The following is a 26,544-nucleotide window of genomic DNA, read 5'->3' as shown; positions in this document are numbered from 1 at the left end:
AACTAAAAGAACCTCCCAAACAGTACATCTTCTGAAACTCTGAAATGCAACACAGTTTAAAGACTCTGTTCTTACAAACCCTAGAATACAAGACAGACATCACACACATCTAAGCAAATTACATATCCAAAACCCTGCATAAAAATGCCATCTCTTCACTGCCTTTGAGCTATTGCATAAATGCAGGATTTCATAGTAGACACAAGGGTCTGCAATATGACTGCTCCTAGAGAAACTGAGAGGAAGTGGAGTCCTAGCTTAAGCAAACTGAAGGTGTTATCTTTCGCCTCATCTGGGAAAGAGTAGAAGATCTAAGGAGTACTATGATCAGTTGTAAGGCACACTCAGAGCTATATATTGCGCACACACATAAAATTATGTAGTTCATAACCAACTGCATTTTAAAATACATCAGTTCAACACGTCGTCTAACGTTTCACTCCACAACCTCATAGGAGATATTATTCAAGGCACTTTGGACCAAAGCACTCTTTCTAGTCCAATTTGTTCAAGAATAGTCCAGAAACCACACATTTCCTTAGACTTTAATCCTCTTTCTCTAACTCCATTCTCTCTCTAGGGGTACCATCTCCCCACCCCATTCTCCCAGAGCACAAAACATCAACAGATAGCTTCTTAGAGAAAGGTCAGAGATGCTGGTGCTACCAGACACCTGAGTGTGGGGAGCACAGAGATGAAAAGGGCATGTCCCGCATGCAGTGGACAGTGATGCATCACTGTAAAAATTGCTCCTTTTGTTATCTGAGAAAGCTGCTGTCTGCTGTCCTTCCCCTGACCTTTAAATGTCATTAAAAGGGAAAAAAATCCACTCTGCTGTGGCAAGAGTGAGCAAGCATTAGCTGCAAGCTGCCAACTGCAGTCCCAGAGCATATCTGTGTATTTACCACTGCCTGTTAATAGCAGCAGAGCACAACCTTTCCTTACTTTCCTTACCACTGTGCAATATCTTTTCTGTAGTTACCAATACAAAAGGATCTAATTCAGCCATATGCAAAAGCTTTGCACAAGTCAAAATGTAACTTTAAGCTAACCAGGTACCTTCAGCTTAAAGCAAAACGCTTTCCTCACTACGAGAGTTTTTCTAAGTTTGGCCCCTCACAAACTCCATCAAATATGTTGTATCCTAGTATAAACAAAGGGGCTGAAATGCAGGCCTGGCTAGAGAAAATACACTTTTCAAATTAAAAAAAATTACATAGTACAACAAATTATTTTTCTGTTACTTTTAGAGAGAGCTTGCCCCAACTTGGGGGGAATTCATCCCTGTGTATAGGGACCCATTTCAAGTCTCATTTCAAACTTTTAAATCATACTTAAGTCACGTGCAGGCTTTGGGCTGGTTCTCTACATGGGGAGAAATGCGCTCTTCCAAATCAAATAACTATAATATTTTTCTAACAGTCAGCTCCCAAAATCTTGAAATCCAGCCAGTCTCTCTGTCCTCCCATGCCCACCAATAATAGTCAGCATTCAAAACTTAGCTGACAATACTGTTAATAATGCACAAGATAGATGAGCTTGCCCACAGCCATCCTGACTCTGCAGGGCTGTGTTAGTGAAGTCAGCAGGTGTGTAATCTAGGGATCAGCAGAGCAGGAGAGGAGACAAAAGATGACAGAGAAAGGAATGAGAGAAAATTAGCAATGCCCTGTTTGAGGAAGTTATCCTGTGAGAGATGCAGGGAGCAATTTCTTACTATGATCCACTCTCTCATTTAGTGAAACACTCCAATTTGCAAAGAAAGTTAAAGCTCAATAAACTTAACATGGAGCTCTACCCTACAATCTGCTGCCTGAGTCAAACTGCAACTTTAGCAAGGGCACCAGTAATAAAACTGGCGAGCCCACCTTTGGCAAGTAGCAGCAGGCAGACCTGGGTTGATTTATGAAAAAAGACAAAGCTTGGTAATAATTGTTTGGAGGATGCAAAGAATGCCTGGTTATGTTTCAGTGTTTAATATGGATCAACTGCAAACAATAATGAATACAAATATTTCCTAGGGCGGGACCTGTAGTCAAGATAAAACAGTCTTTGGTCTAAATGACCCCAAGAAGCCCCCTTTAGAGAAGTGCTGGAGTCCACACTTTCTGATGAGGCAGGTTGCCGTTAATATCTTGTTGCTATCAAGAGGCCCTGCAGTTACAAAGCAAAATAACAAAACATGATTTAGGTTGCAAACAATAGGGAGTATGCATCTAAATCAGGGTTAAAGAACTGGACAATGTTTCTTTCTTGGGCCGTATTGGTTTGTGGAAACAAACAAGATGTTTCTTCATATGAAGGTAGACGTGACACTTACTACAGTTTTCTTCATCGCTGCCATCCGGACAGTCCTCAAAGCCGTTGCACCGGAAGCGGCCAATGATACAATGGATCCCACTAGAACAGGGGAAAAACGTGGAGCCACATTTGGATTTGGCTTTTGCTGCAAGACAAGAAACACAGAGAAAGCCATAATCAGGGAAACCATTTTCATGAGATTAAAACATCTTCATTATCAGAAGGATCTAAATTCAGGGCAGATCCCACAAGATCTTTACAAGACCCTGCTTTCAGTTGTTAAAATTATAAGAACATTAAATAATTTAAGAACAATTTTTTCCCATGCAAGGCATCTGCATTAGGCTGTATTTTCCTGTATTTTATTTTCAAGCTTTTGTTTTCTGTTTTAGCCAAAACAATTCACCTGCTTCTGAGCAAAAGGCTAGGGAAAAATATGTTCTTTTGCCCATGTTACAAAAAATGTAGCAACTTCTCTTAGAAAAGCTCTAGAGCAGGCTTTTGAAATTTGATAGGGGATGATCTTTATGAAAGGGGCATTTTTTTGCTGTTCCTGTGAAAATCTGATCAATCTTAGCCAAACTACAAAAAAAATGTACCGAGCATGTTCAAACTGTGGACATCTATTAGAGCTCTGCAGCTAAAAACTACAAAGATTCTATCTGCATGGAGCAGACCGTGCTCTAGAGTTTTGTAGCAAATGGAGCTCTGGACTTTTGAGGACCCGCCTGGGTCCACAGACCTGAAAGAAGAGCAATTGAGTCTGGCTCTCATGTGCCCAAGACGACTTGCCTGCTGGGTTTAGGCAATGAGAAGTAAAGTGCCCAATTCAGATGCAAAAGAGACAAGAGCCAGGGGAGGGGAGTTGAGAAAATTAGGATTGGTATTGGCAGGAGGGAGGCGAAGTCAGGATGTAGGAAGGTACTGGGTCGGTCTGAGGGAAGAGAGAAGAACAAGGAACTGAAGTGTGAGGACAACAATATTGGACAAGGAGCCTGGGGAGAGAGTTGGGACTGGGATGAGGACAGAGAACCAAAGGAAGCAGGTGCCAGAGGCCAGGGTTGGGGAGAGAGTAATCAGATGAGGAGAAGGAGTGGGGAACTAGGGCTAGTTGGGCAAAAGAGTGGGGCAGAAGGGGAAGAATGGAATAGGCAGTCAAATCCAGAGGGTTGAGACTCGGGACAGGTTAGAAGGGATGGACAGAAAGGAGTAGCATTTAGAATGGATGGACTGTCATAGCCCCTCTACAGTTCTGGTCTACACAGCAGTAGTAGGTTGTCATGCTCTCATCAGTTACTCCACTAATGACAGAGGTCTGTGTAGCGGCTCTAAAGATTTCAATCCTGACAGCAACCAAAGTGGGTGTCAATATGTCATGCGACAGAATTTATTTTTGTTTATTTAAAAAGAGCCCTAAGAAATCTCACTAAATTTTGATAAAAAGATTATTAAGGTTGGAAAGTCAGCTACTGAAAAGTTAAGAAATGCCACTACTAAGGTTGTGTGTACAGCTTCATGTGCACACATATTACCATACAGTCTTACATAACATGATCATACACTATTTTCTCAGCAAAACCTGTCCCTCAGTGCACAGGATAGACATGCTCTGGGGATCAATCAGGCTGTATAGTGAAAAAAGCTGCTCTCTGTAGGACCACCCCCATCCCACTTCTTACAGAAGCTGGAAGGTGTGTAGCGAATGAGGCTGAGGCCTAGGAAAAGAGAAAGGATGGTCTCCTAGTTAAGGCAGTGGAACACTGCCCTGGATCACGTGAATTCTGTCCCTATGTGCCATAAGGTTCCTATGCGACATCAGTGCAGGGGGGCTGACAGAATTGCCAGGCCCCTGAGCAAGGTTGGGGGGAGCTGGGTCTGTGCTCCTGGAAAGGGTAGGGCCTCAGGCAGAAGGGACAGGAGCTGGGGACTAACCTCCCCCCGCCAACCTCTTAGCACTGTCCAGATCACACCACACAGGGCTCTGGTGATGACTGAAAGGGCCCAGGGTTCTGGCCGCCGCTGCTGCCACAGTAGCAATAGTGGTGGCCAGGAGCTTCGAGCCCTTTTGAATTGCTGAATAATGAGGATAAAAGCAAATATGTGTAATCCAGTGGAAAAAACAAACTGAGATCACATAATTAAAGACCATATCATAATGCATAGTGCACGGGGTCTGAATTAAGGATAAACAACCAAACTTAACTTTAGCATTTCCTAACTTTTGAGTGCTTGACACTGCAACCTTAAGGGTTCAATTAAAGTGTGCGTGTGTGTACGCGTGCGTGTGTGTATAATACACAGACTGCACACTATCCATTCCTAATCTGTCACATGGCAGGATCCACAGAATACTAAAATTGGTGCAGTTGAGCTGGAGCTGCTACTGCTACATAGTCAGGCCAAAGTCCCACTTGCCCCCGCCAGCGGTGCGGCAGGCCCAGAGCTGCTGCTGCCACACAGCCATCAGCAAGTCTGGGGCTGCCATATGGCTCGGCGAGGCCGGGCTCTCACCTGTCTCTGCCTGGGGCTAGGGCTGCTGCCAAGCAGCCTGGCCAGGTTCCTGCCTGCCTGGGACTGGAACTGTTGCTGCCATACAGTCGGGCTGGGGTCTTGCCTGCTCCTGCCTAGGCCAAGGGGCTGAGGTGCAGCCAGGCCAGGGTCCTGCTTGCTCCCACCCCAGGCATGGCAGAGCCAGGATTGCAGCCGTAGTGCAGCAGGCGAGGAACCTGCCTTCTCCCACGGGAGCCGTGGGGTTGGGGCTGCCTCACGGTCAGGCTGGGATTGATAGGGCTGCCGCAGCCCCACCTGCTACCCCTGCCTGGTTAACTGGTTACCTATCCAATAAGCCTAAGGGCTTACTGGGTAACCAGTTAACCAGACAACTGTTTACATCCCTAGCACTAACAATCAGACCTGGCCAAGTGTGTGATTATAATAGGGTACATACTATCCTCTAGTCACTAGCCTCTTGGAGAGAAAATTAAACTCTTCAGCTAATGGAGATTCTTCCTTGGTCCAGGTGGAATAGACTATTTTTTTGGAGCAGAATCTGTCCAGTTCTAACCCAGTATCACATGTGTTGATATCTATGCATTGCAGCACATGGTTTTTATGAGGACTCCCTGAACTGGAGATCAGAATGTGAGGGTGATGGGCAATGCCTCTATGCCCAAAATGAATGTTTCTCACAGACTGGTGAAGTCTAGCTAGGGGATGGCAAGCAAGTGTTATGGGAAGACAGCAAAAGGAGGTACAAGAAGTGCAATAGTGAGGGAGAAAAAGGGAGAGGTAATAACTAAGAAAGACGAGGGAACAAAGAAGCCAGGACTTTGGCATTAATTTGGAGGAGATACTTTCTTGCAGAGATCAAGTCAACACAGCTGCTTCTCTGCTATCTCTCAGCAGATATTATATAAACCCTTTTTAAGAGCAGTAGCAGCAACTATTTAGTATCCTTCAGAATGTAGTAAAATTTAGTAAAGACTATGTGTGCTTCTTCCCCCTTCCATTACTTAAGCTTGAAACAGCACATATCATTTAGCTAATTGCGCATGTTTTAGAAGCTGTAGTAAAAAGGGGAACTAGCCGTTTAGACCCATTTCTCAAGGACTGGATTACACGTATTACTTGAGTGAGGGAAATTTGCTAATTGCTATTGCTTAAGTAAGCTATACTGGTGGTTGTTACTGAATGGAATAGAGTTGAAATATGCTAACCAATAACGCTGCAACACGAAGCTAAGGTAACAAATCAAGACGTGCCAAGTTAGATAAGAAAGTTAAAGAAAGTATAAAAAGGATGCTTAGCCAACGCTCAGGGTCGGCTCTGCTTTGAACATTGAGTTCCTTAGCCGTACCTTGGTTGCAACCAATAAACTTGAGTTGGACCCAGCCTGAAAGTGTGACTCTCTTCTTGGGGTAAATCAGACTAGCCTCCAAGGGGACGAAACCAGCAATTTATGCAACAAGAATGAAGCATGCTGTCCCTCTCCTGCACATTCTCTTGCTAGTACTTCTAGTTCTCGATTAGAGTTATGAAGTATAAAATAAAAGGACTTTCAGATATCTACCAACTACCATTTTATTCTAAATAGAATCCAAGGTCCACTCAGAAATAATAGGCCATTGTTTGTAGAAAACAGGAGATTATCTATCCTGGAGTTAATGCCATGTTTAAACACACTAACTCTGGTAGCAGAAAAATCTCACTTGAAAAATATTTGATGTCCTCAGAACTCTTTCCACATTGCAGTAGAGCTACTTATGCGCTGAGACAAGTCCATAATTCAGTGTTACTACAGAACCCCCATAGCAATCACTGTCTCTGTTCACATCCACCAAATAGCTGATGTGTATTATGGATTTGTCTCTGCATTCACACAAGATAGTTATCTGGCTGGAGTGGCTGGGAGAATGTGCTGTCATCACATCTTTACTATAAATGGGACTCATAGTGCTGCCTATTAGGGCTGCCCAGCATGCCCATTACAAAAACCTTTGTTTTAGTTGCTTATAACTTTGCTAAACTTTAACCATCCAGGCTGCTCATTCTAGATGCAGTGTTATCGGTCTTGGTCTTTTTTGGGGAGATAATTCCAGCCAAAATGTTTCACCCATTTCTGAGAACCAGGCTAAGGAAAAAAGTTTTAGCCCATGCATGTTAAAAGCTATGGTCACCTTTAACTTGAATACAGGCAGTCCCTGGGTTACGTCAGTCCGACTTAAGTCAGACCCCTAGTTACGAACCGGGAGGGGAGGGGGCCCCCGCTAGTGCAGGGTGCCTCCCCCACTGTCGCCGCCTCCGGTGGCACGGGGGGCGCTTCCCCCCAGCAGACCAGGGAGACGTGGAGCAGCTTTTCTTGCCACAGAGGACGCGGGCGGCGGGATCGCCGAGACGCGCCATGGTCCCGCCGCCTGCGTCCTCCGCGGCGAGAAAAGCCGCTCCGCGTCTCCCTGGTCTGCTGGGGGGGGGGGCCAGCTAGTGCACCCCCTCCTCCCTAGCAGACCAGGCTTTTCTCGCCGACGCCTGGGGTAGAGCAGCTGGGGGGCTGCTGGGTTGGTCCCACAGCACCGAGGTGCGGCACTACTGGACCAACCCAGCAGCACCCCAGCTGCTCTGCCCCAGGCGTCCCCAAGTCAGTCGCTGCTGAAACTGATCAGCAGCTGACTACAGGAAGCCCGAGGCAGAGCTGCTCTGCCCCGGGCTTCCTGGAATCAGCCGCTGATCAGTTTCAGCAGCAGCTGACTTGGGGACACCTGGGGTAGAGCAGCTGGGGCGCTGCCGGGTTGGTCCCCACACCGCTGAGGTGCGGCGCTGCAGAGACCTACCCGGCAGCGCCCCAGCTGCTCTGTCCCAGGCGTCCAGATTCAGCCGCTGTTGAAACTGATCAGCGACTGATTCCAGGAAGCCCAGGTCAGAGCAGCTCTGCCTCGGGCTTCCTGTAGTCAGCCGCTGGTCAGTTTCAGCAGCGGCTGACTTGGGAATGCTTGGGACAGAGCAGCTGAGGTGCTGCCGGGTTGGTCCAGTAGCGCCGAGGAGCTGCACTGCGGGACCAACCCAGCAGCACCCCAGCTGCTCTGCCCCAGGCGTGTCTGATTCAGCCGCTGCTGGTCAGTTTCAACAGCGGCTGAATCTGGACGCCAATTCCGACTTACATACAAATTCAACTTAAGAACAAACCTACAGTCCCTATCTTGTATGTAACCCGGGGACTGCCTGTAGTTCTCGCACAGTGGTTCCCAACCTTTGGTCCAGTCAGCACAAAGCTGCAGCCCATGTGACCATACAGATAGTACATATGTTTTGTGTGGATGCGGCCCCACATAACACAAAGAGCTACATATGCAGTCCACAACGGTGAACAAAATCAGAACCACTTCTCAAAAGTCTATGTGCTTTGGACCAGGTCTTTCAATATGGCAGGGATGTGCCTTTTACCATCGCTGTGGAAATCTACCCACATTTGGTCACATTATAAGCCTTTAAAAATTGCAGTTGAAACATGGAGACAACTTCTACCTTAGCAGTCAAACCAGGGAGTCCATCCTCCCTGAACATTCTCCAGCCTCTCTTCTCTCTCAGACCTGACTAGGCTGTGCAGTCACAGAGTGACTGAATGTAGGCAACCTTAAATCTGATATTTCCTAAGTGCCTGATTTAGCAACCTTAATAAATGTTCTACGAGCTCAATCCATTGCACACAGAACAGCTAATTCAGATCCCACTGGAGTCAGGACACAAGGAAAGCAACATGGTTCGTGATCAGTGGTACTCAACCAGCCTACTAAGGCACCATGAGCAGGTTTCAGACGAGCAGGGCTGGCATTAGATTTGCTGGAGCACAAAGCCAAAGCCCCACCACCTGGGACTGAAGCTAAAGCCTGAGCAACTTAGCTTCACAGGGCTCCCTGTGCTGTGAGGCCCCGGGCAACCTCACTGCTTGCTACCCCCAAAGCTGGCCCTGGCTTCCATATGAAGGAAAACTGCTGTTGTGGCACAGGTGGGCTTCAAAGAAAAAGTCCGAGAAGCCCTGCTTTTGATGCCTAGGGGAGCAAAACCTTTAGGTCCAATGAGTTTCATACTGCTACTGAGGGGCCTAAGTTTTAAAAGGGTCTTTTGCAAGAATCTCAAATACCAAGGTCTAATGAGTGGGTGCGATTCAGAGAGGTTTTCACTTTCAGGTTGCAGGTTTGATGCTAGCAAATGAGAGGAACCTGCTATCATTTAATGACTATATAAGGTTTTATGGAGTTGGTTGGTTTCAGTCCATTTGTTAGTGGACAAGAGTTCACAACATATAAATCACTCCTTCAGCCATCATTTTCAGTAGTGAGGGCTAAAAGTAGATGGCTCATGGAACTCAAACATCTTCATATCTTGGAAATGGTTCTTTAAAGTCATGTCATCAACTGCTCTTGCCTATGTGCACCTGCTGTATGAATAAATGGAGGACTTCAGTCTACACAGCTTAGCAAATCAGCCACTGCTCACTAGCACCAACTCCAGAAGACAACAAATGACTTCTGAGTTACAAGAGGCAGCACACTGATATTCTAAGATGCAAAGGACAGACAGAAATCCTTACTTATTTTTAGCTTTTCCCTTGTTAACACAGATAATCCACAGCAGGGGACTTACATTTTCACTCCAGGAAAAATAGCCTGACTCCTTTTAGATATTTACATTAAGTACAAAGAAAAGCAATTAGATGGAGTTCAAGCAACCAATGTTTTTCTGGCAAATCTATGTGCCTTTGATTGAAATGGGAGGGAATGCCCCTTGTCCAGCCCCACTGGATATTGAGTCATGGCAGATGTGACTTAAGAGCAATAAATTACATTAATTTACACACACACACACACACACACACACACACACACACACACACACACACGCTGAAACAGAATATGCATACAGTAAAATGAGAAGGGATAGTGAACTGCACCACCATGAACACTGGGAAAAAAAGAACAAGTGCATCCTTCCATCATTGAAATACATATTTCAAAACCCCTTTTAGCCATCATTAGCCATTGGGCCCTGGTCTACACCAGGACTTTATTTCAAAATAACACCACCATCCCCAGATCAAATTTATACACGGAGCGTCCACACTACCAAGCCCGTTATTTCGAAATAATGGGCCACGGAATTTGAAATCTGTACTCCTGCTTTTCATCAGGAGCAATGCTAATTCCAAAATAGTTATTTTGAAATAACAGTAGTGCGGATGCTCCAGTCCCACTATTTTGAAATTACTCCCCAGAGTCATTTGAACTAATTACTCCCTAGTACTTCCTGGGGCTCTAAGTCTGAGGTAGTGCGTCTATATTAATGGCATCTGCCTTGGACTAATTTCGAGGCTTCTTCATAGTGTGGACTCCAGTTCGAATGTTAAATTGTGAGTTATGTAGAATTAACTAATTTTGAAATAATTTCCTAGTGTAGACAAGACCTAAGAGTAAATCCCCTGGTGTCAAAATCACCACCTGTCTCTCAAAGTCCACCATAAGGTAACTTGTTATGTTAGTTTGGGAAGAGCCCTTCACCACAGTATAAGATGATCTCTAAAATGGAAACCCATGTTGATTCACTAATGAAGGGTAAAATTCATCCCTATGAAGGCAGTTAGAACAAACGTAAGGCTCAAGTTAAATCCCAGTTGAGTTCTATTTTGGCAACTTTATGCTACCCCTCTGCACAGAGATCAATTGTCACCAACAAAGCAACACCATTGTAAGTCTACTTTTATAGCTATTTCCATAGAATCTGGTTATATGTTCCAATACAGAAATGACAGCTTGCAGGCATCACTCACCAGCATTGATTAAAAAAAGAACATATTACTAGCTTTAGGGCATTAACAGGGGACCTCAGAAGAGAATACATTCCCTTTTTCAAAAGTTAAATCTGCTATATCATTTTTCAGCATACAGAAGAATAATTCCCTACAGCATGGAACCAAGCAAAGACAAGGCACATATAACGTACAAGCATAATTATACATGGTTGGATTAACAAAATTATCAAGCCCCCCAGCTCAATCAGAAACATGATTAGAAATATACAGAAATATATAGATCCAATGCTTTTCTACTTAATAATTAAGTGTGCATAATGTCATAACTGATCAACCAAGAGATCAGATGGACTATCTAATTACCAGCAAGGAAGGTAGAGAGAATGGAATAACAAACAAGAGCTAGGTACAGAAGGTCCCAGTAGTCAAATATTGGTCAACGTAGGGCTACTTGCTAGGTGGCCACTAGGCCAGGACAGTCACAAAATGCAGGGTTGTTGTTTTTTTAAATCCTATTTATTACAACTGGTGGTTTTTCTTGTTGAGCTGAACGTTGCAAATACAACCTTAAAAAAAAAAAAAAAAAACTTGCTCACTGAGCTTTTATTGCTGACCTGTGTCACCACCATTTTTGTATCTTGTTCTAGCCAGGGATGAGAATCAGCTCATCCCATTGAAATGCTAGGATAGTATGTGACATGGTACAAGCAGATTTCCTATTTTTAATTAAGGAAATTATTTCACAGAGCACTCTCTAACACTATAGTTATTTTCAGATTGGGTCTAGGGACATGTGGCTAACGTCATAGCCAATTAAGCAGCAGACATTTCGTGGCTATCTGCAGCTGAAAGTGAACTACACGTATTTCAATACCACATCTTTCCACTCAAACGGTTGTCTCAGAACCTCCCCAGGTAGTAATCATGCAAAATAGCAGTATGCTGCTCACAATCATAGGCCTCAATCCAACAATAATGATGATGTATTTGACTAATCAAATCTTGGTACCTTCTGTGCAATAGCAGCAACTCCCTGAACTGATTCTGCATCCTGGGCAAATGCTGTATCTCTTCCCTGCCATTGGTGGTTTCTTAACCACCTCTCTGCCAATTCACCCTAATGCCAGCTGCTCTGGCAGGGGCACTCTTTTGACGTGCTGACTTTCCACTGAAGTCTCCATGGAACCTCATGGAGAACTGGGAAACAGGGCAGTACTGGACGTTCAAATGACTTGATGCATCCAAGAGATGCAGCAGCATCAAATGCTCTGTGAAAGTGTTATACTGCCCCCTCTTTTGCCCCCTGCTCAGAAGTACAGGGATTAGCATTCATAGAAGACAAGGCAGAAGACTCCAGGCAATTACATATACAGCCCCGGTAATAGAATATGCCATCTTTCACTGCTAGATTGCTGCTTCAAAATCCAAATCCAGCTTAGCAGTGACACAAAGTTACACCCAGTTAATTGCTGTTCAGTGGGCCCTATATAACTGAGTTTGTAGTTTCAGTCCATTTCCCCATGGACAACTAATCACCCATCAAAAGCTGATGCCACCACCAGTAGTCACACCACAATGTATGTGAGTGGGAATGCGTCATCCTTTACCTCAAAGTGGTCCCATGAAGCCAAAGTAAGAGCACACTGAAGGGTCCTTATGGAAAATATAGTTGTCAGCCTGGTACTATTCCACAGCACTAAATCCATACATAAAGTCAGTTACACACGCTATTCATTTGTGCACACAGTACAAATGTGATTATCCAAACCTCAATACCCTTTTGTGCAAAACAGGGCCGTTTACCAGCATGCAAGCAAACCTTTTGGTGACCAGAGTCTAGTGTCCTTTAGGAAACTCCATAAGTTATGTTTTTATTCTTCCCTCCTTCCTCTATGATCCCTGTCTAACCATTCAAGCTGTGTAGATACACACACAGATCTTTAGGTAATTACTACTAGAGGAACACAATAGAAAACGCGTCTGAAACTGAAACCTATTATAGTCGGTGCATTTTTCCCTAGGGAATAATTAAGGAACTCAATAGTAAAATTACACTGAAGAGAATAAATCAGCATGTTCCCCATACCAGACACCCCATTCACCTACAGCACACAGATATAAAAGGAAAAGAATTTAAAAAGAGACTCAGTCCCTTTAAGACTGCCATAAAAAAATCTAATACTTTCCTCTGAAAGAGAAAAGGGAGAGTTTTGTACTTGTGGTGCTAAAAGGATGGCAGCTTTTGGTTGCTCTAATTTAAGTAATAAGGGACAAATCCAGAATCAGCTCCATCACACCAGTGTCATTTCAAAATAACTTCACTGAAGAAAATGGGAGTCTTTCTGGATTTACACTGGTATAATGGGCTTTGGCCTTACAGAACTTCAATAATACATCCACATTCTGCTCAGAGCATAGCGTGTTAGTTAATACAGTATGCCACCCTCTATACGGATTAGAGCAGGGGACAGGAAAACTCTTGGTTTCCATTTCCTATTTTGCTCTCGACTATCTGATCTTGGACAACTCTGCCTCAGTTTCAGTGTCTAAAATGGCAATGTTAACTTACCTCAGTGATCTGAGGAAGCAGGTCTGGCCCACGAAAGCTCATCATCTAATAAACCATCTTGTTAGTCTTTAAAGTGCTACATTGTCCTGTTTTTTGTTTCAGCTACACCAGACTAACACGGCTACATTTCTATCACTTACCTCAGAAAGGCACTGGAAGGATTAAATATCTTTGTGTTTATCAAGTTACTTCAATTCCTTTCAATAAAAGTTATATAAATGCAAGTATCTGTTATACTTCTCCTTACTGAAACACTCCTATTTTTAGCTGGAATTTGAATTTAATGGAACCCTCAGTACAGTCATCTCAGTTTAAAACAGTCATAAATACTGAGTGTTTTGTTGCCAGTGTGAATGAGGCTAAGAGTTAATTCTAGTACAATATTCAGATAACTAAAGGACTGGAAATAAGAGACATAAATCAACACCTAACTAGAGCACCCTACAAACTGATATCAACACTATTCCAATCATTGAATGTTGTTTGTTTAAGAATCCTGATGCTTGGCACCTGCACACAGGACACTGTAACAATTCAGTTAAAAGAGCCATACACTTTTAATTTAAAATTTTAGTCCCAGATGCTGTGCTAACCAGACAGCATCAAGAGCAGCTCCCAACCAGACAGCATCAAGAGCAGCTCCTATCCATGGGAAGACAGTATTTAACCTTTCGGTCAGAGTCACTAAGCTTCTACCTCTTCGGTTCAATTTCTCCTACTGAAAACATGGGCTCCTACCCTGGCCACCTCAGCCAGGCAGCTGATGCTACCAAAATTCAGACCTGAAACTAGTTAACAGCTGCAATAAAGGATACAAACTCAGGATGGACAAAAAGGGTCATTTTGAGACTGATTTTAAATGCAGCACTTGAACAAGAAGCACCTCGTAGGAATGAGAAATAAGGCTATCGAAATGGCATCAACAGCATGGCTGAAAACACTGGGTTAATAGTCAGGAAAGCTGAGTTCTACTCTTGGCTCTAGCACAGACTTACTCTGACATTTGGCCAGTCTCTACATCGGGGGGGGGGAGGGGGGGGATGTGTGTGCGCGCTTGCTCGGTTTGCTCCTGTGTAAAATGAGGGTATTTAACCTACTTCACAAGGGCATTGTGAGGGCAAATTTGGTCATGTCTGTAAAGTGCTTTGAGAGCAACAGACAGAAGTTACTATTCTAATGAAATACTATCACCAGTATCATTGAACACAGACTGATCTGCTAGAAGCAGGGAACAGGAAGGAATAGAGACGGAATGCAATTGTCTCTATCAAATGCAGCTGACGAATGGACAGAACCACATGACTCTACCAGACAAAGGTGTTTAAATCTCAAAACTACTTCCAAATGGAGTGAAAATCTGTTTTAAAAGACCTCTCTCCAGCTGGGATCTGCGCTGATGCCACTTCTCATGGGACAAGAGGAGAAGGTAATAAATCTGCTTAAGTTCCCTGTATTTCCATACTTAAAAAAGTATTCACGTTACCTCATTCCTCCCCCTTCCCTCCCACCTCCCAATCACCGGGTCCTTTTATGGCCTATTCTTTCAAATGGCAAGCCACAGATTTTTCCTAGGAAAAATCTAACAGATCCAAGCCTGTGTTACAGGAACAGGTCTCCAGGCCCCTGACTAGACCAATATGGCCTGAAGAAATGGATCCACTGAGCCATGTTCCCAAAATTCTACATCTTTGCTCTCTCCTGGGTCTCCTCTGATGCAAGCCCTTTTATTTTATCACAAGCAATTGGGATGGAACTTCAAGCTATGATTCCTGATCAACTGCCCGCACTTTTTAAAGTTAACATAGCAATTCGCTTTTAAAAGATTTAATTGATGCTTATTATGCAAAGAACAAAGAGGCAGAGTGGCAGACACTGGATTGTAAAGTTCAGGGGGAAATCTGGCCTTAAACAGACTAGAGCCAAAAGATTTATTGTGCTGTTAACAGGAACTCAGTTCTTAAACATTCTTACATGTCTGAAATTTGTGCTCTGAATGAAGCGCTATAAGCTGAACAGTGGTAGCATGGCAGATTGATGACTCACAGACAAGGGTTCAGCAGCACTTGTGTTTCCCTTTCCAATGTACAGAAATAGCCTCAATTTAAAGAAATGCAGAGGCCACTGTCAAGGTTTGGGGAACAGGTACGCACATCTGGAATGGTACTTACCATTTCAAGCTTATTTCTGTAATGTTTCCTAGGTGCACAGATATCCCAGGATAGCAGACGGGCAAGAAACAGCAGTTTGGATGTGGAATTTGATGTCATCAATTTAACAAGCAGAAGTTGCTAATGTTTTATATGTCCATCATCTTAATGTGCTATCATCACTTCCATGAGTCTAAAACCTCAAGAGCAACTCATCACTTTTGGCTACACATTCCAGCTCTATGAAAAACAGTCAACCAGGCTGAAAATCAAAAGCTGTCTTGTTTGGTCTTATAAACCTTTTTAAAAAACTAATATTTGGCTACACACACTCAGCCTGGGCCACTAAGACATCAACCGTTATGACAGCACATATATTAATTTATTATTGGCATGGACCCTGAAAGTTTGAGTGCTTAGACACAATGATTCCTTTCTTAATTCTCATGTCACTGTTTCACTGTCTCTACATGCATGTGCACAAATAATCAATCTTAAAAAAAAAATCAACAAAAGTTCGCCAACTTTATTAGATAGTTGTGCCAGATATCCAGACCTCAGGAAAGACTCAGAGTGGATTGCAGTTTGGGGGGAAACTATGTCCAACTGTAGTTTTGTTTTCTAAAGTAAATTCATTCCCAGATCAGCATACACTAGTTCTCAGTGGGATTGGTATGTTCTACAGTCATTTTCTCCTTTCAATCCATCTATACTCATGCCTAGTCCACAATATCCTTCTTCTGTGTTCACCTGCATGCCTTGTACCTGCCACATTTCCACAGTACATCTAGTGTTGCCCCTCCCCACCAATCATATCTATTCCAAGCAACGTCAGCATTCACCTGCAGTAGGAATGCATTTGAGTTAAATCCTGCAGTCTGTCAAGATTCCATTTCTAGGTCATTCAGAAATGTGTCACTAACCTGTTGCCAGCCTTTTAAGACTGTCAGCTCCTTGGGGCAGTGGTTATGTCCTCTTCAGCGCCCGCACCCAACAAACAATGAAACAAATCCATGGCCACCTAAAACTCCATATCATGACCACCACCCAGAACTTCTCTGATAGCATGGACAGAGCAGAAGGCTGCCTCTTCCTTTCCTTAAAGCAAAGGCCCAACTACTTTTGAGTTAAGGAACTTCTTAAGCTGTAGCTGTACAGGGTGAAATGTTCAAATGAGTCAACAGTTTAGGAGCTTAAGCCTCATATTGAAAAGCGATTTGTGCCACGTCACTTTGGCACTCTTACCTGTAAGTTTTTAACAGCTGAGAAGTGCTGATTCCACTCTGTAGAGGGCACATTACTCAGTTTAATACGAATTTTAAAAAACGACAAATAGTCTGGTAGCACATTAAAGACTAACAAAACATGTAGATGGTATGAGCTTTGGTGGGCACAGCCCGCTTCTTCAGATGACCAGAGTGCTGTTCACCTGTCCTATCTAAGGCTCACTGGGGAAGCAGAATGCATGTGTCTGCTCCTGCTACAAATATTATACTACATCCAGTTGAGGGCAGCTCCAGTGAGTATATTCCTTGCAACAAATGAGCTGATGTGAATCAGATGTGCTTTTGGAAGTAGGACTCCCAAGCACTGTTACCCAGAGGGAAATCTAGGTATAGCACAGAGTTCAGATTGCACTAGTTTAATTAGCTAGAAAGTGAGAGTTCAAACCTAACCTAACTGAAAGCTGAACTGGCAATACGTCAAGAGTGTCAGGTCTGAACTAGTTTGCAGCACAATGGAACAGGCTGTTGATGTGCTTTCATCTTGAAATAAAGCAGTGCTGCCCACTGAATAGTCCCATATATGCAAGGCTCCATCTTAATCACATCAGCTTGTGTGTAAATTGAGAGAGTTTGTTTAAAAAAAAAAAAAAAAACACAGACTGATGGTAAGTAGCAAAAGCTAATTTAATGTTTCCAAGAAGCATAACTTTTTCCATCAACATATTAAACCGCGTGGGGTCAATCTTTACAGATGGGTAGGATTAATCTGATTGGGGTTCTTGGACTGCTGCTGTATTTTAGGAAGATCTCAGCTTACTAGACAATCCTTGGGGCTTATTAATGTAACCACTCATTTGGGCAGACATTTCTTTTTAGCAAAATGCTGCATCTCTTTCTTCCAGTGCATTGAGCACCACATGTCTATCCTAAAGCCTAGTATTTAACAGATAGCAGCCTGAGCTATTCCTGTGCCCTTTGTTCTTGTACATGAAAGCCATTCATTAGTGAATGATTCCACAAAGTGGCTAAATCCAAGTAAAATAACTTCAGCCATAATAATTGTATCACGGTAACTCTCAGTCATTACATAGCTTAGAGATATTCCAGTATTTTGCTTTCTCTGAAAAGCCCAATTTTATTTTTATTATTCACATGGCCAGTTGACAAACTAGATATTTATCCTCAGCAGACAAGAAAGCTGTGAGTCTGACTGCTTTTGCAACAAGTCTAGAGGCAGGAAAGGACAAAGGCTTGTGCTACTTTTAAACAACCAAAACCGTGTCTGCCATTGGTAGAAAAAGGAAGAAAAGATTTTGTAAAGAGGGAGAAAGTAGCTATTTTGAAATCGGGTTCTTGCTTTGGCATATTTTTATTATGTAATGAAGAGCGCAGAACACAGCATTCAACTCTGGCTATGACTCCAGCTTGCTGTCCAACAACTGAGAGGACTTGTGGCTTGGTTCTCATCTCACAGAAGTCCACTTATTTCGATTCATCCATGTATCAGTGCAAACAGAAGCAAGGGCAGCTTGCACTAGGGATGTAAAATCCAGTTTAATCCATTAACCTGTTAAATTAGGTTTAACCAGTTAGCTGGTCACATGGGATCCCAGGTGAGGGGGGAGAGGGGTTCTAGCCAGGCTGGAGCAGCCCCCAGCTTCGCATGGGACTGCAAGCTCCTGTCCTAGTTACCCATTCACATCCCTAGCTTGCACATCCCCTGTTCCGGTGCAGGTGAGGACAGGTTTACACCTCATTTGGTGAGGAAATTCCCAGGGCCCCAACCACCCTTCCTGTCCACCTTTCAGGAGGGCAAGCTTTTTGCAGGGGGAGGCTTCACTTCTTAGGGGGCCTTCTGCACAGACGTATTCTCCAGGGGTCTGTGCAGCTACTCTTTTCTCAACAAATACCACCAAATTATTCCATAAATGCTAAGTATTCATAAACAGATAACATGGAATTACTGAAAAAGCAACCTATAGAGAAATTATACAAAAATGGATAAAATAATTAACATGGAATGTGAAAACCAGGGTACTTTATTCCACACATCAATTTAAATCAATTCATACTTATCAAGTGTCAGAAAACCAACTCTCAAAAGGCATCTTCATACTCACTTCTTACTCTGCTTCTTGAGTGTATTCAGAAGTCATGACAATATTTTTTTTTTACTATATTTAGAGGGTCGCTTAGCTATCGGTGTACTATCAGGAGTCTAATCTGTACTATCTATCATGAGGAACCTTTATTACTGGTGACAATGCATAAACCAACTTGACTTTCAGATCCCCGGCTGAATTTGCAGTGGTGATAATTAAACATTTTTTTACTTGAAAATAGAATCAACATTCACACATATGGAACCCAGGGACATTGTTGAACAGTCACTTTTCTATACTAAAACGTCTAACTCCTTCTACCCCTCACATACACCACTTGGATTAGAGTGACTTGTCACTGGGTGTCACTGTTGGTTCACAGAAAAAGTGCTTCATACACAGACCTGGCAGAAAAGAAACAGCTCTTTTGTAGTAAGAGGAATGAAGGAGAAGTTGCAATTTGTGTATTTGGTACATCCCTGATTTTGGCTCCTGTCATGTCAAGCAGTTAACTCAGATGATGTGCCATGCTCCAAATCTATACCATCTGCTCCTCGTTAGCTGACAGAAAGGCAGCAACATGCCATCCCCTCTTCTAGCTGTTGCTCATTAACTGACAAAAGCCATTATCAATGTTCACATTTTATTAGATTTTAGAAAGAACAAAACCATAAACAAAGAGAACCCGGGAAAAAAAGACAGGAAATAAAGATTCTGGAAAAACTGGTACTGCTACAGATAACTCTGGTTCCAGACTACTAATGCTTGCAAGTAATGTATGTGTGAGCAAACATTGTAAGGAGTGCACCCTGGTTCCACAGAAGTTAATGGCATGGCTCCCCATGACATCAACAGGACATGGATTTGGCCCTAAAATGATATCTCCATTGAAACAGAATCAACATTAGGGGTTTCCATTGTACCTACCTCAAAATAATTTTGAATACATGTACAGTAAACTTCCGATAATCTGGCACCTGTAGGACCCAGGGGGTGCCAGACTATCAGATATGCCGGACTATCGGAAGGGGGGGCTATGACGGGTCTGGAGTGGGGTGGGGGATGCCACCCCAGACCACTCATAGCCCCCCCTTCTGATAGTCCAGCTCTGCCCCAGGCATCCCCGATTCAGCCGTTACTGGTCAGTTTCAGCAGCGGCTGAATTGGGGACGCCTACAGCAGAGCAGCTGGGGTGCTGCTGGGTTGGTCCCGCAGCCCCGAGGGGCAGCACTACGGGACCAACCCAGCAGCACCCCAGCTGCTCTGCCCCCGGCTTCTCCGATTCAGCTGCTGGTCAGTTTCAGCAGCGGCTGAATCGGGGAAGCCAGGCGCGGAACAACTCCAATTGTCCGGCAGCCAGAGCATTCCAGGTTCCTGATGGTGCCAGACCATCAGGCTTGCCGGAGCATTGGATGCCGGACTAATGGAGTTTTACTGTACCTCTTTCTAGATTATTTTTTGTTCCATTTGTTTCCCTGCAACTCCCCAGCTTCTTCTCACCCTCATGCCACCCGCTCCTCAGACACATTTATGGATCTTATTTGTGCACGAGGTGAACAGCGTCAGATTGGTAACCCCAGTGTGAAGCCCTCTGTTTATACTCAGAATATGTGCAGGGAGTGCACAAGCAACACGCCCTACTAAAATGGCCACAGAGGCCTTCAGAAGCCATAGAGAACCTGGGTTTGAGATTCTGTAGTTAGCAGAAGTAATGTCAGCTAACCATTATGAAGAGTGAAACAACCTGAAGAATGCTACCCTAGTTATGAATTTTGCATGTTCATATGAAAATTCCCCTTTAAAAATCACCAGCTTCCTGCAAATAAAGGAATGGCCTAGGAGCCATGCAGAATCAACTGTATGGGATTCTTCATAGTGGGGAGAAGGAGGGAGACTGATCTTCAACTATGGAGAGGTGGAAATGCTCAGGCAGCTACTCATGCTACTAGGGTCATTATACAGGCAGTCCCTGGGTTACGTACAAGATAGGGACTGTAGGTTTGTTCTTAAGTTGAATCTGTATGTAAGTCGGAACTGGCGTCCAGATTCAGCCACTGCTGAAACTGATCAGTTTCAACAGCAGCTGAATCTGGACGCCAGTTCTGACTTACATACAGATTCAACTTAAGAACCCCAGGCATCCGCAAGTCAGCTGCTGCTGAAACTGATCAGCAGCTGATTCCAGGAAGCCCGGGGCAGGGGCTTCCTGTAGTCAGCCACTGGTCAGTTTCAGCAGCGGCTGACTTGGGGACGCCTGGGGCAGAGCAGCTGGGGTGCTGCTGGGTTGGTCCAGTAGCGCCGCCGCTCCTCGGCGCTACTGGACCAACCCAGCAGCACCCAAGCTGCTCTGCCCCAGGCGTCCTGATTCAGCCGCTGCTGAAACTGACCAGCAGTGGCTGAATCAGGACGCCTGGGGCAGAGCAGCTGGGGTGCTGCCGGATTGGTCCAGTAGCGCCCAGAGCAGCGCTACGGGACCAACTGGCAGCGCCCCAGCTGCTGTACCACAGGCGCCCGGAGCAAAGCCGCGGAGCATGGGGGCAGCGGGACAGCCCAGACGCGTCTGGGCTGTCAGCTGGCCGCGTGCTCCCCGGCTTTGCTCTGCTTTGCCCCCTGTCCCCTTGGTCTGCAGACCAGGGGGACGGGGAGCAAAGCAGAGCAAAGCCGCGGAGCACGCGGGCAGCGGACAGCCCTGTCCGCTGCCCGCGTGTTCCGCCGCTTTGCTTCCTCTCCCTGGTCTGCTGGAGACCAGGGAGAGGGAGGGCCCCGTTCGTAACTGCGGATCCGACATAAGTCGGATCCGCGTAACTCGGGGACTGCCTGTATACGCCTTTCCTGGCTGACAGCCTGAAGCTCATGCAATGTCTCTACTGAAAAGGTACCAGTATCAGAGGGGTAGTGGTGTTAATCTGTTTCTGCAAAAACTTTTGGGCATAAGCTTTTGTGGCCTGGAACCCACTTCATCAGATGCATGAAGTGGAAACTTTACTTTGGCAAGTAAATACATGCAAAGATGGGTGTATTACATTGTGGTGGGTTGGATCACAGAGGTCCCCCTTTGGGACTCACCTGATGTTCTGATCATACCACTGAGCACAGCCTACCAGATAGGGATATTAAATAGCATTTATTTTAGTAATTATGTAGCTGCAAAAAAATATGATCAGTTACATGGTTACTAAAATACTCCCGGGGTGGGGCCAGCAGCCAGTATGCTCCTGGCGCCACTCTCGGGAGCCCCCACGACCCCTCACTGCTGCCTCTGTATCTGAGGCAGCAACGTCGGATGGCAGGTGGAGCTGGTTTGTGAGGGGAACTGATTTAAAAATTGGCTTCCTGAACAGACCGGCTCCTGCCTGCAGCCCTGGGCTCTCCACAGACAGAGGCTTCTCCGTGGGATGCTAAAGCAGCCTCTGTCTGCAAGGGAACTTGGGTCCCCTGTGGACAGGGGCTGCCGCCATGGAAGGACCCTTGTGCCACGGGGGAGCCAGAGCGCCCACCCCCTGAACTGCTACCTCTCATATAGCAAGGAACTAGACATGGAAGAGGACAAAGGGGTGGTCTGCACAGGATGAGTTGAAGGGGAAAGAATGAAAAGAACATTGCTGCTTTTTAGAGTGACGGGAACAAAAAAAGGAAACCTCAGACAGAAATGTGTAAAGTGATCTGATTAACAGATTAAGTCACATGTGACAGGAGAGAGAAAAGGGGCTAAAAAGTGGAAGGAGGGAACAAGATGCATGTAAATTTTAGCTTACTGATTCAATTTGCCTCCCCACCCCCAACTTTACTTTGTACCTCTCTGGCAAATGATTAATAATTATATCCATTCATGGGGACAAGGATGAGGTGGAATATTCTGAACAATTAACATTATTATAATGTTGCTCGTTATTCTGGGTTCTGTTGCTAACTAGTTAAAAAAAAAAAGAATAAAGAGACCTAGCATGTGTCAGCATAAGAGCAAAACCTTACATTCTTTCATTAGACATCTCTATATTTGCAGCTCTGGAAAAATGAGATGCAAGGCAGGGAGTGACAGTGTCCTTAGGAAACAGCAAAATTTCCTAGACTCGTCCTATAAATACCTGGGTTTTAAAAATGTCTTCTTTCATCCTGTTTTAAAATGCCAATTTTGGTTTGGCAAACTGTGGGCCGGGAGCACAGTCAGATCTTGGAAGGTTGGTATAATAGGAAGTTTCAGAAGGGTAGCTGAGTTAGTCTCTAAGGTGATGCAAGACTATTCGTTATAGACTAATGAAATATGTCGAAGATGGTATCATGAGCTTTTGTAGGCACAACCCACTTCTTCAGATGAATGGAATTATTAAAAGTCCAGTTTTTAAATCAATAGGGGATGTTGGGGGGAGAGAAAGGAAAAAGAAGGAGAAAAAAGGGGAAAGAAATAGTCATTAGAGAGTCTATGATAGAGAAGATACTCAGCTTCATGGAGCATGGACACTAATTGACTATTTCTTTCCCCCTTCTTTTCTTTTTCCCCCCCCTTCTTTTTCCTCCTCCTCTTTCCCTCTCCCCTTTCCCTATTTATTTAGAAACTAGACCTTTAATAACTCCATTCATCTGAGTAAGTGGATTGTGCCCAGGAAAGCTCATGATACCATCTCATATTTCGTTAGTCTCTAAGATGCTGCAAGACTATTCGTTGTTTTAGAATAGGAGGTGTCACGTTTCCCCCAGTGACGGCTCCTGCATAGCTAATTAAGGAACATGTTAAGCTCAGAAGGAAATGCAAGCCACTGTGGTCCTAAAGAATAGCCTGAGGCTCCAACTGATGCTGGGTGCTGTAGATTCACCTGGGGCAGGAATCATTTTTCTAAGAGCTTAATACCTAAATAGCTAAGAGAAAGTATTATCCTCACTTTATGGGATGAGGAACTGAGGCCCAGTCCAACACCTGAACCACAGGACAAGCTTAGGCAAAAAGATGCTGGCAACTCAGGTCTGATATTTTAGAGAGATTATATACCAGAGAAATGATTATGTATCCTTTGAATATGATTCAAGAGTTCAATCCAGCACAGGGAGAAAAAGTGAAGAATCACAGATGAAGCATGAGAGAAGCTTTCAGCAAATATCTGGAATAAGGTGGGGAGCTGATGAGGTGGTGAGATACAGGAACTGTTCCAAATGAGAAGAGCTGTGAAGGAGAAGGCTCTGATCAGGCTAGTGGCAGGATGAAAAGGTGCTGACAAGGTACACATGGTCTCTCACTAACAAAAGGCAAAGAATGAGTCAGGCAGAGGCTTCATCACTTGAAGAACACAGATCACAGCATGCAAATAATGCTAGCTAACTGAGTCTCACGGTACAAAACATGTAAGAAAATCACAAGGGACACTCACGGCATTCCTTCTCGTCACTTTCATCGAAGCAGTCAGGCAGCCCATCGCACTGCCAGGCCCCTGGGATACAGCGCCCGTTACTGCACATGAAGTTTCCAGGAATGTTGCATTCATTTGTGAAGTTATTCCCAGGCAACAGTTGGCTCTCTGCAACAGAAGGGGAAAAGAAAAAGACACACACACACACACAATATACAGGACCTGCTTTAACTGCACAAAGCATATTCCTGTGGCAGACAAAGAACACATGCCGAGCCAATGATAATGCTGCCCATCAATGATAGATTCAGCTCATGAGACAATTAACAGGCTACCCCTTCACAATGCTTGGAAAGGGGCTCACTATTTTCCCACCTTCCAGCAGTGCCATCTTCCCTTCTTCTCCCCTTACTCCCACCCAACACAGTAGAGTGGGCTTTAATCCCTCTCTTCCTTCCTAATAATTCCACTCTTATAAATTCATATGATACTTCACATTGGACCCCCATACCTTTTCCTGATCAGTGTTGTGTCTGCAGAACATATTCCTAGCACCGCAAAGCGAGATGGCATGTTTGTTGAGGAATACTAACTTTTCAATTCTGTTTTGAATGCAGTGCTCCTAGTCAAAATTAAGAGAGTTCTTCCAGGTCTTAATCTAGTCATCCGGCACAGTACGGCAGTTAGTACATTGACGCAATCTGCCTAGGAGTGGGGTTTCAGTACTAGAATGACAGGAATGCTGAAGATCAGGAGAAAAAGCGTGCCAAATAAGTGTAACACTACAGTTAACACAAGGAGGAACGCTAACCAGTAGTAACAGTCAAACTCTGGCAATTTTATGTCCTGAAACTGACAAATGCAAACATGGCTGGGAGAGCTGACCACCAGTGAAGGAAGATGATGTGAGGAGTATGCAAATACCTTATTAGGAAAGTGGTTAGTTTGCAGGTCAAAAATGCAGGTTTAGAGATAGGATTCCCCCTCCCATACTCAAGGGGAAAGGCAATTGCACCAAAGCTGCTTTTCAAGTCTTCAAAAGAGCAATAAGTGACAGTAAACAGTGGGACACAGAGGATTTTTCTTCCTTACCCTGCCCATCTCTAAGCCAGGCCCCTGACTCTCTCCACCATCCTGACCTCAACTACTCATCCGATCAGACTCTTCCCTAAATTCTTTGCATTTTCACCTAATTTTATTCTTGCAGATGGCAGAGCTGATTTTTGCTGAAACCTTACCCTAAAAAATTCAGCTGGTGGCAGATACCCATTCAGCCTGAACCACTAAAGACTGGCAAAGTTATAAGCAATGGATAATCAGGTCTTATAATTAGGGCTCTACCAAATTCATGGGCATACAGAACATGTCACAAGCTGTGAACTCTGGTCTTTTGTGTGCCTTTATCCTATACTATGCAGATTTCACAGGGCAGACCAGCTTTTCTCAAACTGGGGGTTCTGACTCAACAGGGAGTTTGGGGGGGGGGGGGGGGTCACAAGATTATTTCAGGGGACCACATTACTGCCATCCTTAATTCCAATACTGCCTTCAGAGCCAAGCACCTGGAGAGTGGCTGCTGTTAGCCAGGTACCCAGTTTTGGGGGCAGTGCTCTTGCAGCAGCAGCACAGAAATAAGAGTGGAAATACCATGCCATCCTTATTGCTGGGCTGCTGCCGGAGGCGGCTTTACCTTCAGAGCTGGGCTTCTGGACAGCAGCCATCCTTCTCTGTCCATCCAGTGCTCAGCAGCAGTGCAGAAGTAAGGGTAGCAGCATAGCAAATCCCCCTACAATAACCTTGTCAGGACACCTACAATTAAAACACCATGACATTTCAGATTGAAATAGCTGAAATCATGAAATTTATTATTTTAAAAATCCTATGACCATGAAATTGACCAAAATGGACCATGAATTTAGTAGGGTCCTTCTTATAATGGGACAGATTGGGCAACCTTAACTATAGGGTCCGCTACTAGTTTTGTACTGTATTAAAAAAAGCAGCTACCAATGAGTACAAAATGGACCCTATCAGACCACAGAGCTGACAATTCCTTCTTTCTTGTTTTTCCAAATTTCATCCAAACCTTCTATTTTATACTCTGCCTGCTCCACTACTTTCCTGGTAGCTTTTCTCACATACCATTGCAGAAATGCTGCTATTTAACACATGCTAGAAAGAAACTCTGAGTTCAGTGCCTGCTCACTCTAGCCTTGTCTTAACCAAAAAAAGCATCAGTGGCTGACAGCTGGCATGGAACAACTGAACTCTGGCTTAGGTTTGAATAGTTTGTTTTAAAAATGAATTAAAAATGGTTTGTCCTGGCTACTCCTGCATTGAAAACTGTGCGAACCAGCAGTTCAACAACAGCGATCACTGGCAAGCGCTGCCAGAAATAAAACACTCAACCAGGGCAGAGCCATAGAGCTCTGTCATAGACACTAGAAGTTCAGTACTCTTATGCTCCACCACCAAAACACCTTTCATTATTGCCTTAATCCAGTTCAAGTCATTCCTCTCATCACTGATCTGCATCTGCTTAGCAATAATCAACACTTACA

General features: G+C 44.3%; 1 protein-coding gene across 4 annotated transcripts in view; it reads right to left on the bottom strand.

Moving 5' to 3' along the window:
- The window catches only part of LDLRAD3 (low density lipoprotein receptor class A domain containing 3), a 181,770-nt gene that overhangs the window by 87,851 nt on the left and 67,375 nt on the right, over window positions 1-26,544 (bottom strand). For 2 of the 4 annotated variants that reach the window (XM_075927498.2, XM_075927495.2), the window contains exons 2-3: window positions 24,005-24,151; window positions 2,321-2,446 (exon numbers count right to left, since the gene is read on the bottom strand). In XM_075927498.2, the coding sequence (XP_075783613.1) occupies window positions 2,321-2,446; window positions 24,005-24,151 (273 nt within the window). Of the gene's footprint in view, window positions 1-2,320; window positions 2,447-24,004; window positions 24,152-25,673; window positions 25,793-26,544 lie in introns of all 4 variants that reach the window. The other 2 variants (XM_075927497.2, XM_089778546.1) reach the window with 2 other exon arrangements.

Source organism: Pelodiscus sinensis, chromosome 5 (genome assembly GCF_052426305.1).
Source record: "Pelodiscus sinensis isolate ZL-2025 chromosome 5, ASM5242630v1, whole genome shotgun sequence".
Classification (NCBI taxonomy): domain Eukaryota; kingdom Metazoa; phylum Chordata; order Testudines; family Trionychidae; genus Pelodiscus; species Pelodiscus sinensis.
This window is presented reverse-complemented; position numbering and strand designations above follow the sequence as displayed.